Source organism: Tinamus guttatus, unplaced genomic scaffold (assembly GCF_059628265.1).
Source record: "Tinamus guttatus ecotype Peru unplaced genomic scaffold, ASM5962826v1 Tinamus_guttatus_pri_ptg000470l, whole genome shotgun sequence".
Lineage (NCBI taxonomy): Eukaryota > Metazoa > Chordata > Aves > Tinamiformes > Tinamidae > Tinamus > Tinamus guttatus.
The window spans coordinates 3,083,035-3,100,166 of record NW_028289004.1 but is presented as its reverse complement, the minus strand read 5'-3'; the positions used below and the strand labels follow the sequence as shown (position 1 = coordinate 3,100,166).

At 48.7% G+C, this 17,132-nt stretch overlaps 1 protein-coding gene across 1 annotated transcript in view; it reads right to left on the bottom strand.

Annotated features, from left to right (window-relative positions):
- PTCHD1 (patched domain containing 1) overlaps positions 1-10,718 on the bottom strand; it is a 29,625-nt gene extending 18,907 nt beyond the window's left edge. Inside the window, exon 1 of the mRNA XM_088532754.1 lies at positions 10,263-10,718. Coding sequence (XP_088388880.1) covers positions 10,263-10,691 — 429 coding nt within the window. The 5' untranslated portion in view covers positions 10,692-10,718. The remainder of the gene's footprint in view (positions 1-10,262) is intronic.
- Positions 10,719-17,132: the final 6,414 nt, after the last annotated feature.

Sequence of the window (17,132 nt, the reverse complement as noted above, 5' to 3'; positions counted from 1 at the left end):
GGTGATGATGGATGAATTGTCCAATCATCATGGCTAAAATCCTGGGTCTGGGGAAGTTAATGACTTGTAGTGACTTTTGTGTGATATTTCAGACCAATTTGCAGAAAAAAAAAAAAGCATGTATGTGATACTGTGTGTCTAATTATTTTAAAATACATTGCATAATTGGTGATGGACCTAACTTCAGTTAAATTGCCTCCATGCTCAGGGTGATGAGATCTCCTACCGGCAACAACACAAACTTCCTCCTCTACTTCTAGCTGTTTCTTTAGAAGTGTGGGGGTGTATGTATATTTTTTTTCCACATTTGAGTAGATGCTATTTTTCACATAGCAACAGTTCAATATCAACAACAAAAAGACAAGTTTGAGAAAAGAACTGAACTAACAAACCTTCTCACAACGCTGGGAGAATACAATACCTTGCCACGGTGAGAAGGAACACTCTCCTTCACGGAGCGAGCACAAATAGCTGTCTGTGCAACAACTCAAACATTCTTGCACAACTTTCTTCTAAAACAAAATAAATGAAGAGATTCGCAAGCACATGCCAGAGAAATGAGCCAGTGTGGGGAATTCTTCTAGACATCCTTCCAGGTTGTCTCTGCAGAGCTGTGCTTTGCAAGAGCTGTTCTGGGAGTCTGAGCTTCAAATGGGTGTTATAGTTTCAGGAAATGTCCCCATTTACTGAAATTGGAGGCAGGTATCCGATTTTAAATTTATTACAACGGCAGCTCCGGAATCTATTTCATCGCCAAGATCGTAAAATCAAATGCCATGTTCAGAAGTGTGGCTGAGGACATCCAGCAGCAATAGAAGGACTTTACTGCCCGTATTAGATTAACAGTACTACTCCTTCAGAAAGGATCCATCAAACGACATAACGCAGAAGAAAAGAAACCATCACACAAGTTTCATCAAGGTGTGTTGCTATTTACCTACTCTGCCTCACTGCTGCATTCATTTCCTTCTACATCTGAGGCACATTCTTTTAATATTTAGCTTATAAAATAACCCCATCTGTCACAGCTGCTATTTTATCTTCAGCGGAGGGCTAGAAGCTAAATGTCATACTTAAAATACTCATTTCTTCTTGGAAACTATCGTTTCGGATTTGGGAACGAGCTCTGCCGTGGCAGCGCGGTGCTTGCTGCGACGCTGCGGCACGGCCGCGGGGCCGGAGGCTCCTGGGCCAGGCCGATGGGCTGGATGCAGCAAGCGGAGCCCCTGTTTGGCCCAGGATTGGGGATGAGCAGCCAAGAAGGACGAAAGCCTCCCGTGCCCTCGGCGCCACCGAAGCGCGCCAAGCGCTGCCCACCGCGCCGGAGGCGGCAGCCGGGGAGGGCTGACTCACACGTCCATCCTCGCGGCAAACACATCCCTTTGCCTGCAGTTTGCTGCTTCAGGCCACATCCCAGAAACCCGGCCACTGGTGTCTCAGTGCATTGTGCACAGGTCTGCAGCATCGTCGCAGGCTGCTTCCCTTTGCTTGTCTGCAGGAGCCCCTGTGTGGCTGAGCTGCTGCCTCCGCTCCACCATCCCGTGGGATGGGCTCTCCCAGCTCCCCTGCCGTGCTGGATTCAGCTGCAGAGGTGCATGCAGGCTTTCCCACCTGAATCCAGAATCCGCATCCCTCCTTGCAGGCGATGGGGTCCTACACAGCCCACAGGGTTTAAGAGGTTTTAAGAAGATGTGGCATGAATTTAGAGGCTTACGCAGGCTGCAGTTTGGTTTGGGTATGATACACCAAGATGAAACTTGAGTTTGCTAGCAGATGGTAAAGACCGTTGCCTGATGCGGGCAACATTAACATCTTTTTCCTCAGGGCGGCAGTTTAATGGCAAGTTAACTATATTCCAAACAAATCTGATACCCAGCACTGGGGCAATGACAGACCACCATATTCTCCTTTATCCAGGCATTTTCTTATCTGTACCAATCCTACTAGTAGAAAGGGAGAATTAATAGAATAGTAAAAGCTGCATGAGTAGTTTTTCTTGACAGGAGACATGTACTGCTTGCTCACTGCTTGCACTTTTTCCAGTTAGCTAACAGTGCAGTTTATTGCTGAAGTACGAGTGCCCTGCAGCAGGAGAACTGAACAGCACTGCCCCAGCTCACTTGCTGTGAGGGCCTCCCGTTTCTGGCTTTTTCGCTGAAGAAGATGAGATAATAACGTGCACCTATTGCCCTTTATCCTTGTTTAAACAGTGACCACCACTCCTTTCCCTTCTGAAAACATTCTTATCCATGTCCCACACCATGCTGGAGGTGTCTAGAAAGGGCAGCATTTTCTCCTCCTTCAGCCTGTTACCATTTGCATTCGACACCCTTTTGGCCCTGGTTGTTGCTTACTCTAAGTCCCATGCTCACTGATTTATTTATTCTTTGCAGACCAAAGGTGGCTTCACCTGGTAAATCCCTGGTGCAGGGAGCCTCCTGGTGAGAGCTACTCGCACTTCACATCTCCACACCACCCCTGCTTTGGTCTGTGATGCAGCCGACAGACGAGAGGTGGCTAAACCTCCATCAGGTTTAGCCTTGTCCATGCTTGGACTGCGGGCCCAGGAGGGGATGCCATGAAGCAAAACACTGAATCCCTTCACTGATCCTGGGCTGAACCACTTGCCCTGGGGCTTCTGAACGCCATCGCTGCAAAGATTTTGTAAAGCTATTTTTGGCCACCGGTACTGCTGCCCCTGCCATAAATGCAGGAAGGGAGACACGGAGAGCCAGGGCTGCTGGGTTTGCTGGCTTGGCCCTCCTTGGCTTGGCACCGGGCTCGGCAAGAGGGCCCCTCCAGCGAGCTCTGTGCTACCTGCGGCACCGACAGCAGAGCAGAAGCTGAAGGCACCGGGTTGCACTTTGAGCGCTATCCTCAGGACACAACTCTTGGTTTTACCCTCAAGCCATTGGAAAGACACAGGGAGCCACAAGAAAGGGCCAGGAAAACCTCCTGCTCCTTTCTTTTGTCTGAAAGTCCTGCCTTTAATTAAAAAGTGAGCAGGCACCGTCTGTGGTGTTGGATTTTTTTTTTTCCATCATAAGGAAAGAAGAAAACTCTGCAGCATTCCTGCAAAGCAAACAGATCCCATCCCAGCAGGGAGGGCTTAGAAAATGCTGATTCATTTGCAAAATGGTCCAATCCCAGAAATCCTTTAAGCCCACATTATATAATCTGCTACCAGGATGAAAGCTACAGTCAAACGGGACGAGGACTGGAGCACCAGAAATGGACATTTGTGCCCAACAGAGGCTCTGTTTGCTGGCAGAAGCAGATTGCTCCTGTGTGGTGAGGGAGCAGCCACCTTCAACAGGGCGCCCAAGTCTCACTCAGCTCTCTCCAGGCCTGGGAAAGACGGTCCGACTGCCCTGGGAGCGGGATCACAGCAGAGCCACCACCACCACCTCCAATATTAAGGAGGCATAAAGCCAGCTTGTGGTTATTATAGTGCAAAAATGTGTTTGGTTTTGCTGTTGAGCAGTGACGTACAGTGTTTTATAGGTGACATTACTCATCATAAGGACTTGACTATGCTTTGTGACTTGACATATAGTCGATGAACGGCCAACTGGATAAAGCTGGCTAAATGTAAGTATTTCTTCCTGTGTTGCGAATGATCTGGCACATACAGAGACACGTTTTACTCACGACAGCCAGATCTTTGCGATGCCACATCACACTTTTTTTGCTATCATTTGACTCTCTCTAGTCTTGCAGTCTGTGTCTTATGGTTGGTATTAAAATGATCTTTACTTGAATCAGTGATACCAACTCTTAAAAATTTTACTGTCATTTTCACTAAGTCTGGTATTTCTTTGAGTCCCGGAACCTGAAGTATTTTATTTATTTATTTTTCTCAGCTTTCATTAGCAAAAGAAATGTCTGATCTCATGGTTATGGAGGAAAGCCTAAGAAGGCTCAAAAATAAAGCAAAGCAAAATGAGCTCACTATGAATTTATGTTTAAAAACTCATGACTATTTTGGGCTCCTTTTCTGATTTCTAGCTCATTTTCTGATTCTCATTTCTAGCTTTTCAGTCAGAAGACAACAAAGTAAATGCAGGCTTCATCTTTTCTGTGAAGCTGGTTTACTGTTTTGGTAATCTTTGCAGGTAACTTGTGCCAAAGAAAATGAGGAGAAGGAAAAGCTTTTATCGGATTGCTATAAACTTCTCCTCTTTTCCTATGATCTCAGTAATCTTTGGCATGCGCTATCCTTGCAGAGTGCTTTTTTATTCACTTCAAGAGACTGCCTCAGTCAAAAAGCAAAACGGTTATACGAGGGAAAAGACTTGCCCGACTCCCAGCTTAATTCCCAAAGGAAAACCCTCTGCGCACTCTGCAGAAACGGGCAGGCAGGGAGGCCTTTCAGGAGCGCTGGGGCTGCTCTCAGTGCAGGACACGGGTTCGAGCCAGGCTGTGGTGCCCCGAACAAGCCGTGCTGGCCGAGGGATGGAGACGGCACGCGGCGAAGCCGACGCATCGCGACGGCTCCGAGCACGACACGAGGAACTGCAGCTGGAGAGGGCACAGCGAGGAGCCCGGCGGGGAGCCAGGCTCCAGCAGGCCCCACAGGCACATTTCCTCATCAGAGTCTAGTTTCTAAAAGAAGATGCTAATTATTTAAGCTATATTTTTACAATTGGCTTGGTCAGTGAATAACAGAGTTACATATATTTTTTTCAACAATTTTAAAGTAAATAAAATGGAAAAAACAAAGTGTAAAATATAAATCTTCAACATAGGGTCCACTCCTAGTGCTTGAGCGAGTATGTCAGCAGACATGTGTACATTTATATTTCCATCAACTTTCTTGACAGAAAATTGCTAGATATACTGCTGCTTCTTCAAAGCAGAAAGGCCCTTCCAGTCATGCTGGTCTTGATTGAAACCATCACTTTGGCAATACCCTCCATGTTTGTTTAATTGAGCTAAAGACATTCCAGTTTGGCCAGAAAGTTTTCAGAGCTCCTGCTCCAGGAGGACATGACACACAGGCAGTCGAAATCCCAGTGGGGAACTCAGAACATGAATCCACGACCCATGCTTTATGACTGGAAGCAAGACAAAAACTTGTTTTTTGTTGCTGATCTTGCATCAGTCCTGCTGGTGGGCGTCATTCCCCAGACTTCTCCATGAGGACCTTGCGACTCCATAGAAAACTTTTCAGGAGGCCTGGGAAGGTGGCAAAGCCTCCTCCGAGATAGCTTCACCTCGCAGGAGGTCAGCTCTGACGACTTCTGCTCCGGCCCCGTGAGATCTGGCGAGCTCCCGCCGACACCACAGCCGTTCCCGCGGGGAGGCGACGGGGTTTCCGCGTGCGTTTCCTTGCAGTGTGCTGTTTATTCTCTTCCTCCCCACATCCTACCTGCGTATCCTAATTCTCATCTGTTTTCGCGTAAGATACATCTCGGCCCTGCAGCTTTGTGCTGCTATGACAACAGGCTCGCGCTTGTGCTGCTTTCACACCCTTGTTTTGCTTCCAGTAGGGCTCTTCCCCTCATATTCCAGCCTGGCTCTCAAGACATGACTTCATCCTTCGTTTTCCAGCAGAATTCAACGTTTGCTCACTTGGCTACTTGTGTGGGAGTGCTACGAGTGCGTGAGCTATGTGGAGAAGGTGAAAATCAACTATGTCCCTGGCTGGAACCACTGCCCGTGTCTGTGCTGGCACTTTGAGGTAGCCCAAGCTGTGAAATATCGGGTACCTGCCACTAGCCCAAATCACTACAGACCTACTTTGCAGATGTGCCCAACAACCAGCGGCTCCACACACTCTGTAAATACGTGCCAAGCTGGTCTGGCAAGCGATGGGAAGCACCACAAACAGGGGAACACAACTACAGGTATCTCCTTTGTGACTTTCCCCAAACAGCAAGAATGTATGAGGCAATATGGGACGACAGCAGACAGAGCATGTGAGCATGTACATTTACACAGATGTAATAATTAAAAAGTGGGCGGAAGAAATATAAACCCAAACAAGTATGATGGCTGCAAAATTCTGAAGTTAAGTCGTTTAGTTTTACATTAATCAGAAGTTGTATAGTTCTTAAACAAATGCGTTCTTAGCATAAACATCTAATCTGAGTACTAGCTTGCATATGCAAGTAGGTATTCAGACATTTATCTAGATCCACTGATGGCTTATATGAGAGGGACAATGCACAAGCACTGCCTCTGAGAATCTGCAGTTAGGGCAGGCTTCTTTTAAAAAAATTAAAAAAAAAAACCCTACTTCTATAGAATTTCATTGGCAAACTGTAAATACAATCCTTTGCAGTAAGGAACACTACATTTTATTCCCTTTTCCTCTTTGTGTCTTGTCACCTTAATAGACTTTTCTGGCAAAAAGTACTAATATAGTGTTAATGCAATAAATATGAGCATGCAAGGGGAAGAGGAGATTTTCTTCTGCAAAAGGAAGTTTAAACAAGAAGTCTGCTAAAGTACAGCACAGCTAACTCACTGTAATTATGGAGGAATGAACAGGCAGGCTCATAAAGATGGGTGTCTCAAATTCCAGCTCAATCAGAATAAATTTCTTTCTGAGGCTTAAAAAATATCTGTCTATGTCTGTATTTCCAGCAAGTCTATATGCTTTTAACCTTTCAAGTTTCTAGCTGCGAGTGGAAATATCACAGTGAAATGGGATGGGGCTGCTGTCATACTATTTTTAGGTTTGATTCTAGGCTTAAATGATTTGTACAGGATTTACATAAGCATCTGAACTTTTGCATGACGGTCCGTACCAAATATCCGAATTATTCTTGCTTCTCCAGCTGCTTCTTTAAATACAGGGGTGAAAAAACACACTTTCTTCAGCGAGGTGCTTTTGTTTCATCTCTCTCTCAAGAGTGAAATCCTGCTCCGCCAGTGCCCTGTGCTCAGCCAGGAGGCAGCTACAGCAGAGGGCAGATGCCACCATTGCCCGGTCTCGGGATGCAGCCCCTGCATACCTGCCACTCCGCAGAGTTTTAGGCTGGCTCGCTTTAGGATTGGCTTGGGTTATTCCCTTTCCTTTCTTCGGCAAATGACGAGGCGAGTTGGAAATGCAATGGACCGCAGGCGCAGAAAGGCTCTAAGTGTTTATGGTTAAGAGGTACGAGAACTACGGATGGCGACCGAGCGCTGCGCCAAAAAGGGTAGTCGGCCTCCTCTTCAAGTCAAAACTATTACATATAAGGCAGCCACATGCCTCCCTGCTAATTAGCAGGGGAGAACTTGTGCGGAGCAGCTTGTACGTTCAGCAAGAACCGCCACCGTCATGTGAGCAGCCAACATCGCGCTAACACATGCACGCTGCCAGCAGGGAGCCCTACGGCATCCACCGCGCGGGGAGCCCGGCCTGCGAGCCGGGCCCGAGGCGGGCGGGAGGCTGCTCTCCTTCCTAAACCTCTCCCCAGTCGGCCGCTCCAGTGGTAAGAAATAATTCCTACGTCTGAAAATGTGCCGGTCGGTTAGGAATTGCTCTAAGTCAACCAGAGCTTTTTAGAGAAGCTACCAAAGAAGTTATCACTTTATTAGTTAAATAACGAATGGGGATATTAGAGTTATTAACTTCTGACAGCAGCATCCTCGTTCCAATTCCAATTGCCCGGACTGCAAAACTTTGTGGCTCATTACTGAGGTTAGGGTAAGAGCAGCTCACTTCCCATGCTGCTGAAACCGGGGAGAAACCTCCTTCTTTCCCTTGCCAGGAGGCTAGGGAAGCACTCACGGCTCTCTCTGCCTGGTGAGGTGGATACAGCGGGTGAGGAAACCTAGCAGAGATGCCACCAGGGCCAATCTCTGGGTGCCAGCGGGTGCAGATGCAGCAAGAGCCACACGGGAGGAGGCAGCATCCAACCTGACACTTCTTCTAAAGCAAAATCTCTTCCTTCTTCGGAAGAGGAAAGAACAATACATGCTGCCACATGGAGTCTGCCCTCACTGTACCTACACGGCAGCATGTATGGGAATGTAGCTGGGATGCCGATTACTTTCACCCAGAACACTTATTTACAAGCCAGGCACTTTGCACTGACTAGCTCGGGATACTTTTCAGGGATCTCTGCTACCTGCTCCCCTGCATGGAGGGGACAAGGCATGCATATGATACGTATATAGATATGCATGGAAACCTTGAGGGACAGACCATTCCCCTTCTCCTTCTCTCATTCATGCTGCTGGCACAGAACAATGTAGCCCCGAGTCACCACATATACAATAATATTGGAACCTGGCTGCTCCCCTTCCTCGTCTGCTGTGTTTTGACCCACCGTGCCATCCACAGGGTTCCTGAGGCAGCTGTCTGAGCCTGGCTCTACCCACAAACAGAGAAATAATTAGACAGAGACACAATCACACGCACAAGACATACTGGAATTAATTAGATAAGAGTTGCAAATAATGCATCAAATATGCCTGACAATGTCAGATTAACAGTAAGCAAACAGTCAAATGGTAATGGTGTTCCATTATCTCCCTAAATGAAAAATAATCATTTTGTTGACAAATTCTATCTACTAAAAATGAGGCAGCGTTAAATCCTGACAGAACTTTCCAAGTTACAGCTTTTTTTTCTTTTTTTTTTTTGTTGTTGCTGTTGATGTAAGAAATCTTTTGCATAAGTTTGCTTGCGGAAAGATTCGCAGCAACATTTATTTTTGTGTCACTATGCTATTGATAAAACTACAGATCTCTAGAGAAAGCAGTACAGAGGAAAAATCCATTATCATTATTATCCTATGACTGAGTAAATGTGCACATACTGGCTGCGAATGCAGTTCATGGTACAAGAAAATGAAGGAATGAAAACCGTCTCTCTGGAGTTTTCTCATTTGCCAGTAACATTTCTGCTACTGTACTTAGTGAGTCTATGCTCATTAAATCTGTTTGCTGATTACCACTGGGTAATACGTCAACAGCAAAAAAGGGAAAACATAAAATACCGAGAGGGTCTCTGCAATAGGTCGGTACAGGGCTACAGTGGAAACACAGTTAAAAGAAATGCTTTGTAACAGTTATTTCCGCGCTTGGTAAAAAGACCGAGAGCTCCCCAGAGTCTCCCGGAATAGGTATTTGCATTTGCCCTCTCACTGTAGAAGAGACCTCCCTACAACCGAGAGGTATTAACGTCGCCTTTTGTGTGGTCTGACAGATTGACATTGAGGGGAAAAAAAAAAAAGAAAGAAAGAAAGAAAAGGAAAAGCAACACAGAGAACACGGAGTCCCTGGGGCTTCCATAAGGGCACAGTGCAAACGTGCAGCCCTCCCTTGAGCTGCTCAATGCCGAAGGTGCGCAAATCCAGGCAGCCACACCTCTGGATGTTTGCAAGCGTTCTCCTCTTTCCCTTCAAGCCTCGACCCTCCGAGCGTGCGATTTTTGCATCTGTCCCCCCCATTCCTTCCCCACGGCACGCTCAAAGCTGCCGTGGTACAAACTGCGAGACCAGCCCCGAGAAATCCAGGCTCCCGACACGTTATTCCGTGCCGTGCCGTGCACTGTCCTGTGCGGATCTCACGACGTGCCCCACGCCGCCCAGGTGGCACAAAAAGCCGATGCCTGGCGCACGCACAACTTGAAGCAGCAGCACATCACATAACAACCTGCACCACACCTCCAACCTGCCGCCGAGCTGCGCTTCCCTTCAGCTATGAAAACAGCAGTTTTTTGCCATGGGCTGGGAGGGGAGGGGGAAAAAAATACTGCCCGCTAAAAATAATCAACTGAGTCACGGCATTTGTCTCCGGGAGTCGTGGAAAAGGCGCTTTCGTGCCAGCCTGTGCTAGGCAGAAGCGCGGCCGACACGCAGCATCCCCCAAAGCATTCCTGGTAGCTCGGCCGAGAGCTCCCTAACTGCTCGTGGAGTTGGAGTTTAGCAACCACCCCATCCTTGAGCTGCCTTAACTCGGGAGCACGACTGTGAGATGAGTGCAGAGGAACTGGGAAAACTGCTCTGACAACGAGCAGCCTGCCGTCCCCACTCATCCAAAGCAAATAATAATATTAATAATAAGAGAAAATGTAGCAACGGCAAGAGAAAGCGCATCCCCTTCTGCTGCGGCTTTGTCTGAGGTAGTAAGGAGGGGAGAGAAAGGTTTCAGATCTCCCTTAAAAAAGAAAGAAAAAAGAGGGCAGTCATCCCAACTGTTGCGGGGATGCGACTTCGCAGCCACTGGCAAGCCGGCGGGCGCAGCGCCCGGCGCACGCCGCTCCCTACGGATGCATGCGGATGCCGGGCAGGCGCTGGGATGCGGGGCCACGGCGCGGTTACCTTGAGGATGAGATCGGTGTGGTGCTGGTCCAGCATGTTGGCCTTGCGGAAGGAGGTGATGATGACCCGGCCGTAGCGGCCGGGCGTCTGCAGGTCCGAGTAGAGCCGGTGCTTGGAGCGGTTCACGGGGAAGAGGCTGTTGACGAGGCTGCGCTCGATCTTGGCGAGGCTGTGCGCGGGCGCCAGCAGGTGCTCCACGCTCTCCTCCACCTGGTAGCGGCTGAAGCTGGCGCCCAGCAGGATGGAGATGAGCACGGGCGCCGAGGCGAAGAACACCGGGTGGCTCGCCACGAAGTGCCCGAGCCGCGAGAAGGACGTGCCCAGCCCCCTGTGCAGCACCTGCCGCAACATCCTAGTGCGGAGGGCGCGCAGGGGGGACAGCGCCGCGCCGCCCACGCCGCGCCTGCCCCACGGCCCCCGCAAGAGCATGGGGCAGCGCCGCGGGGCCGCGCCGCCTGCGCCTGCCTGGGCGCCTACGGCGCGCTCCGTGCTGCGCCGCCGCCGCCGCCGCCGCCGCGCCCCGGAGGAGTTTCCCTGCGCCTCATGGCTCCGCGCGCCGCCTGCTCGCCCGCCCTCCGCGCTCCTTGCGCGGCAGCGCCGAGTGCTGACTAATCCCGCGGCGGGCGGGGCGCGCGCGGCGCCCCCGCGGCCGCACCGCGCCGGGCCGCGCCGGGCCGGGCCGGGCCGGGCCGCGCCGCGCCGGGCGGCGGCAGCGAGCGCGGGGCGCAGCGGCGCCTCCCGCCTCCCGCCGCGGCCGCGCCCCGCCCGCCAGCGCCGCCCGCCGCGTCCCCCCGCCCCGCCCGGCCCGGCCCGGCCCGGCCTGTTCCGCGCCCGGCGGGCGGCCCGGCCCCGCGCTCGCCCCGCGGCCACCGCCGGCGCCCCCCGAGCAGCCCCCGCGGCTGCGGCCACGTGCCCGGGCCGGCGAGCCGGCTGCCGGGCGCGGCGACGGGCGCGAAGGGAGATGCCGGCGGCGCTCGGTGGCGCGGAGCAAAGCGCCCGCATCGGCGGCGCCCGGCCAGGCCGCGCTTGTACGGACCGGGGGTAGGGAAGTGTCTGTGTGACAGCAGGGCTACACCTGTTGCTGCGGGGAGCCGCTCTCCGCTCTCGTGCCGACTGACAGGCGGCTGTTCACGTCGCGGCAGCGCCTGGCTCGAGGTGGTGTCGTGTCCGCGCACGCTTGGTGCGCAAGAGCACCTTGGCATCGCTGCCATCGTTGGCTTGCGGCTGGGTCGCGCGGTGTGAACGCCCTTGCAGTGCTTCACGGCTTCTTGACTGAGCAGTGCTGAGCTGCGGGCGGTAACGTTCCCCTTCCCTGCGTCTTCTGGCTTTTTGCGTGCCCAAGTCCGGCCCAGGCGCTGCCATCATCCATCCTGCTGGACCGTGGCACTGGTGTCTGCAGTGAGATCATGGCCCTGTGTGCTTGCAGCGGAGTCTCCCGGCAGAGATGAGTCCTCACTGCGCTACATCCTGTACCAGACCTCTCTCAGTCCTCTGTGCAAGAAAAAACTTAATTTGGGTAAAATTTGAACAAAAGCGCACAGACGGAGATAGGTGCAGGAGCACAGGCGGGAATCATTTGGCCCGGTTTTGTATGGGGTTCTGTAGCAGAACAAGGAGTAGGTGCCAGCCTCTTATCTCCTAGTCCCATGCTCCCTCCTTGTTGCCTGTTTGTAGCCGTAGACAGATCATTGTATAGGGCTGATTTGCATTATTGTGCATTAGGGTGAAACATGAGGATGTGCGTAGTGCTTTATGTCATTAGCAGCGAGTAAAGAGCTTTGTCATTGCTACTGACAGTATCATCTATGCTGGTATTCTTTTTTGTCTCCATTAAAATATTTTCATCATTATTAAAAAGCGAAGAGGATTATTAACAATTTCAGCAACTCTCCAGTGGCTGGTTTGCATTTCTCCTAGATTCCTTGAGAAAATGGCTTTAAGAACAGACATTCAGCCCAGTTCTCAGCACTTAAATACAATATATCCAATTTGCTAGGACAGAGGAGAACTGGTGTATCAGCAGTTCTGCCGAGCGTCCCTCTCTCCTCCCAGGCCAGTGTCTCTTTTACTGCCTGTTGTAGCCTGCATCAGACTGCGCAGAGAGGCTGCCCAGAGAGGTTGTGGAGTCTCCTTCTTTGGAGATCTGCAGAACCCGCCTGGACGTGGCCCTGTGCCACGTTCTTTATAGGTGTCCCTGCTTGAGCATGGGGGTGGATTAGATGATCTGTAGAGGTCCCTTCCAACCTCAACCATTCTGTGGTTATGTGATTCTGTATGCAACTCACTGCTATGGAAACGGAGACTTTCTGAAGGTGGTCATTGGTTTTCACCCAGATACAGGTCTTCCATGGTACAAACAAAACATCTCTCTGTTTTTGGGGAAAGTGACAGTGACTGGAGTTCTTGCCAGGAGCAACATGCCGGGCTGCGGTGCATTAACCTTCTGAGCGTTAACCAGCACCACGTGCCTTTTGGAGGAAGAGGACAGGTAGGATTTCTGTCACGTATGAGTGCTACTCCACTACAGCTTTGAATGGTGCTATACAAAGTAGATAACGATGTCTTATTGCTCTAGAGAGTTTCCAAACTAAATTAGGAAGAGAGCGATGGGAAGAGCTGACCATGCAATGAGGTGCAGATATTGGTAAGAGGGATAATGAGGATGAGGACAATACGGTTATGTCTTTTCAAAGACGATGCCTCAGCTGCCTCAGGGCAGCAACTTTTGGGGACAGAGTTCAAAAGGATGATGGGAAAGACGTGACTCATAAAGATGACATTTAAGTCCACTCCCCAGAGCAGACCTCTCCTCTGTGAATGCTGTTAAATCTCAGACCTGTACAAGGAGGTTGCTTCAGCACAAGTTGAGGAGCTCTCAAGAAGGGAGATCAAACACATACGGTGGCTTAGCATGAGGCCGTGCTCTTGTTCCTAGGGTTGGGAAGCGTGGGGTGAAGCAAGCCCAGCCCAGCTCCAGTCATGGAGCTTTCGCTCCTTGTGAGCACGGCGGGTATGCCTTGAGCCTCCAGTAACGTGCATCTCCACACATCTGCAAAATCTTGTTACCACTGCATGTTTTAAACCTCGTGTGAGAGGAAGGGTTGAACAAAGTTACGACAGTCTCTTGCTCCTGTTACAGGTGTTGCAGTTGCTCGAGGGGCTGGTCACAAGGACACCCACAGAAGTGCATGAGAGGATGTGGATATTTGTTGTTCAAATGTTCATCCTAATGCAATTGCTTAATGTTGTGACCACTAGCAGAGTAACCAACCCAAAAGGGCTCCCAGGGAAGAAAAAGATTAGACAAGCGATGGAGGAGGGGATTCCTGATGAGTAACTTCAGCTGAGTAAAGAGGGCCTACGGGAAATGAAAGGTGGCAGGAGCAGCTGGGATGGCTGTGGGAGGCATGCAGAGAATCAAGATTTTGTATTGTTTTGTTAGGCATAAGGAACCGAATAGGATATTTTTGGAGAGTGTGCATGGGATTTAGTGATGCAAATGGGGAATGATTTTTGCAGCACAGCACTGAGCCGTGTGTGATGCAGGTTCCAGCGAGAGCCTGGAGAGAATGAGGTTACCCACAGAGGGGATGGAAAGAAAACTAAGAAGATTTCTGAGGAGTTTGATTATAGCTAGATTCTTAAGTGATGCCAACCCCTTTTCACCAATATTGTCAGGGTCATGCTCATTTATACTTGCTGAAAGCCCATTTCAGCTTCTCTGGTGATGTGCAAGGCTGTTCTGCTTTGGGACGGGGCTCAAAGAGATTTTTGGACCCCACACGACATGGGTGGGCACAGCAGCAATCCTCAAAGCATCATCCAACTCAGCTCTGCTTTGTAGTTCTTGGCCTTAGGTCTGGGATTAGGTCAATGAGTGAAACTGTGCTTTTGCTCTTCATTTTATTTTTCACTTCCCCAGTCAGTCCTACCTTCTCCTGGTTGTCACAAAGGAGTGTGGGGGCATCATGGGCTGAGCAGCATGAATCACAGCTTGAGAATCCCCAAACCCAAGTGATTGCTTTGCTCTGCAACCAGAAAAAGTGGAAGGAAAATACAGGGTCAAACAGAATGTTGAGAAGCTGCGATCTCTCTCAGGACAAGTCCCTTAGGGCTTTAGATGATAGAGATACCCAAAGAAAGGCCACCTTTCTAACCCAGCTTACAAACCAGGAGGCAGGACCCTTGCCAAGAGTTGGGCACATATTTTGCAACCTGCACTCACTGCACCCATAGATGACAGTGTCAGAGTTTAAGATTTTTTTTTTTTTAACTCCCTGAAACAGGTTCCTGGCAAAATCTGTCTTCTTCCTTTAGCATGTGTGAGCCTCTTGTGCTCACCAAATCGAACAGAAGAGAGGGGTAAAAATGAAGCTTAGCTACATTGTGCATGCACTTCAGAGCTGTGCTCCCCAGTGCCCTGATGTTCTGCCACCCGTAACAGGACATACATATTTTAATTGGACCTGCAAATGCAGATCTTGGGAGAAATTACAGGAACGGGGCTATCTTTTTTTTCATTGGCTAAAAGGAAAGAAATCCTCTCTTCTCGTATGCTGCATAAAAATAGCTCTTTTTTTTTTTTCAGCATGTCCTATAAAATTGAAATGGGTAAATGCACCTCACTGGCCTGTTTCTCCCTCCAGATACAGATATATATTTAAAAGACTGTAAATCACCAAGAAATACTTTGACAGCTGGCACCTGATTCTTTCCCGAGTGCCCCTATGGTCACTCCTCAGCAGCTCTTTGCTGATTCATGAAGACTGCTAAGAGAAAGCGTGTGTGACTTATCTTTTATGGAGTGCAATGAAAGTGGGAAGTGCCCTGTGTGGCTGGAAAGGCAGCTCCGTGGTCTGTCTCCGAGCCGCTCCATTAGCCTGCTGCTGGCAGCGATGACACAAAATTTGGTTTGGAGATCCCCGACTGGACCGTTAGCATGAACAGATTGAAAAAGCAAGCCGGAATAAAACGGGGAGCCCGTGCCCTTTTGTGCTTGTATGGAAGCTCAGTGGAGAGAAAGATGATTCTGCTTCCTTGCATGTTGGCACAGGCTGCACAGAAACACAGCTCTGCTTTTCTTAGGGTTCATCCATGCTGTGTTCGATCTAGATCTGCTTCTTTAGCTGCAGCCTCTGGAGCATCCTTCACTGGCTGTATTTTTGCCTGGGCCATTAGATATTTGTGAGTGACCAGATTGTTCGTCATGGGCTCTCATCTGCACATTTTAAAGCAGTGGCTGTTGACATCTCTGTCGGAATTGCCTCTGGCTTCGGAGAAGGGTCTTTCCTTCACCGCGAACTATAATGGCCTGACAGAAAGTCCTTCGTGCAGAAAGATGGATTAAGTTCTTATTTTGAAATGCAGTCTAAATGGTCCTGATGTACTGAAATGTAGCAGCTAATATAAGCAGACGAGTCAATTTACAGCTTTCATACTACATTTTAAGACACAAAACAAGCAGGCAAGACAGCACAATAAATCTACCCAGTGTCCCAGTCTGGGTGATGTTAATTGAACATAGTTTTATCAGATAACTGGATGATGCAGCTTTCCAAAAAACAGAAAATGCACATATTTTGTCAAGAACATGAATTTGTCCAAAGAACGGTGGTCAAACTTAAACAATATATTCTTCTAAATAAAGGTTGATGGGCCCATGAAGTGAAGTATGAACACAATACAAAGTTCGTGTTTTAATAATAGCCCTGCTGATATTAGAAGAACAGTTATATTTTTAAGGATTAAAGGAACCAACAAAGAAAAGCAGTATTCTTCATGGATAAATTATTCTAGGAAAATAGGAATTTTCAACTATCACATTAACTGTATAAAATGTATGGATTCTTTTCTGTAAGAGTAAAACATTGCTTTAAGAGACAAGTTTTAATATTAAGCAAAACATTAGCTAGAATTCTAGTAAGTATGTCTGGAGACACTGGGATTTTGGCAGAGTTTAACTCCCAGAATAGTGTGAATGTTTATTTTCTGTTTATGTGTCTTCACACAAAACTGAGTAAAACATGTAGGTTTCAAATGAAAGCAGAGTAAGAAACATGGAGCTGCTGAAATAGGCTTACATCTGATTTCATATTTAGGTATATTAATGTGTATATACACACTTGTATGTGTGCATTCACACATACATGCCATATATATGTGTTTATTTTATATATAGAGATATATATATTTCACACACACAGACTTAAATGAAAGCAATGGACATTTAAGTCAGATATTAGCAAAACTTTCTAACAGTAACATCTTTCTAATAACAAAGCAGAGCACTAGGATCACACAAGAAGTATGTAGAGTTTCCATCACTGGAGGATTTTAAGAACAAGCTAGATAAATATGTAAGGTGTGACATGAGTATTGCTGATCCCGCCTTGGGCAGGGGAATGATTAAGGATGATTAAGGATCATTAAGATGATTAAGGGACTGGAGCATCTTTCATATGAGAAGAGGCTGAGAGCTGGGACTGTTCAGCATGGAAAAAAAAAAAGAAGGTTTGGAAAGCAGGAAATAGGACCTTGTAAATGTTTATAAATATTTGATAGGAGGATATCAAGAGGATGAGGCCAGACTCTCTTCAGTGGCACTAGTGGCAGGGTAAAAGGCAATGGGCGCAAACTGAAACTCAGGAAATTCCACCTGAATATGAGAAAACACATCTTCACTATGGGTGATTGAGCACTGGAACAGGTTGCTCAGAGATGTTGTGGAGTTTCCATCCTCAGAGATACTTAAAGCCTGACTGGACATAGTCCTGGGCCACCTGCTGTAGGTGACCCTGCTGAGCAGTGTGGCTGGACCACGTAATCTCTGGAGATGCTTTCCAATCCCAACTTTCCTGTGATTCTGTGAAT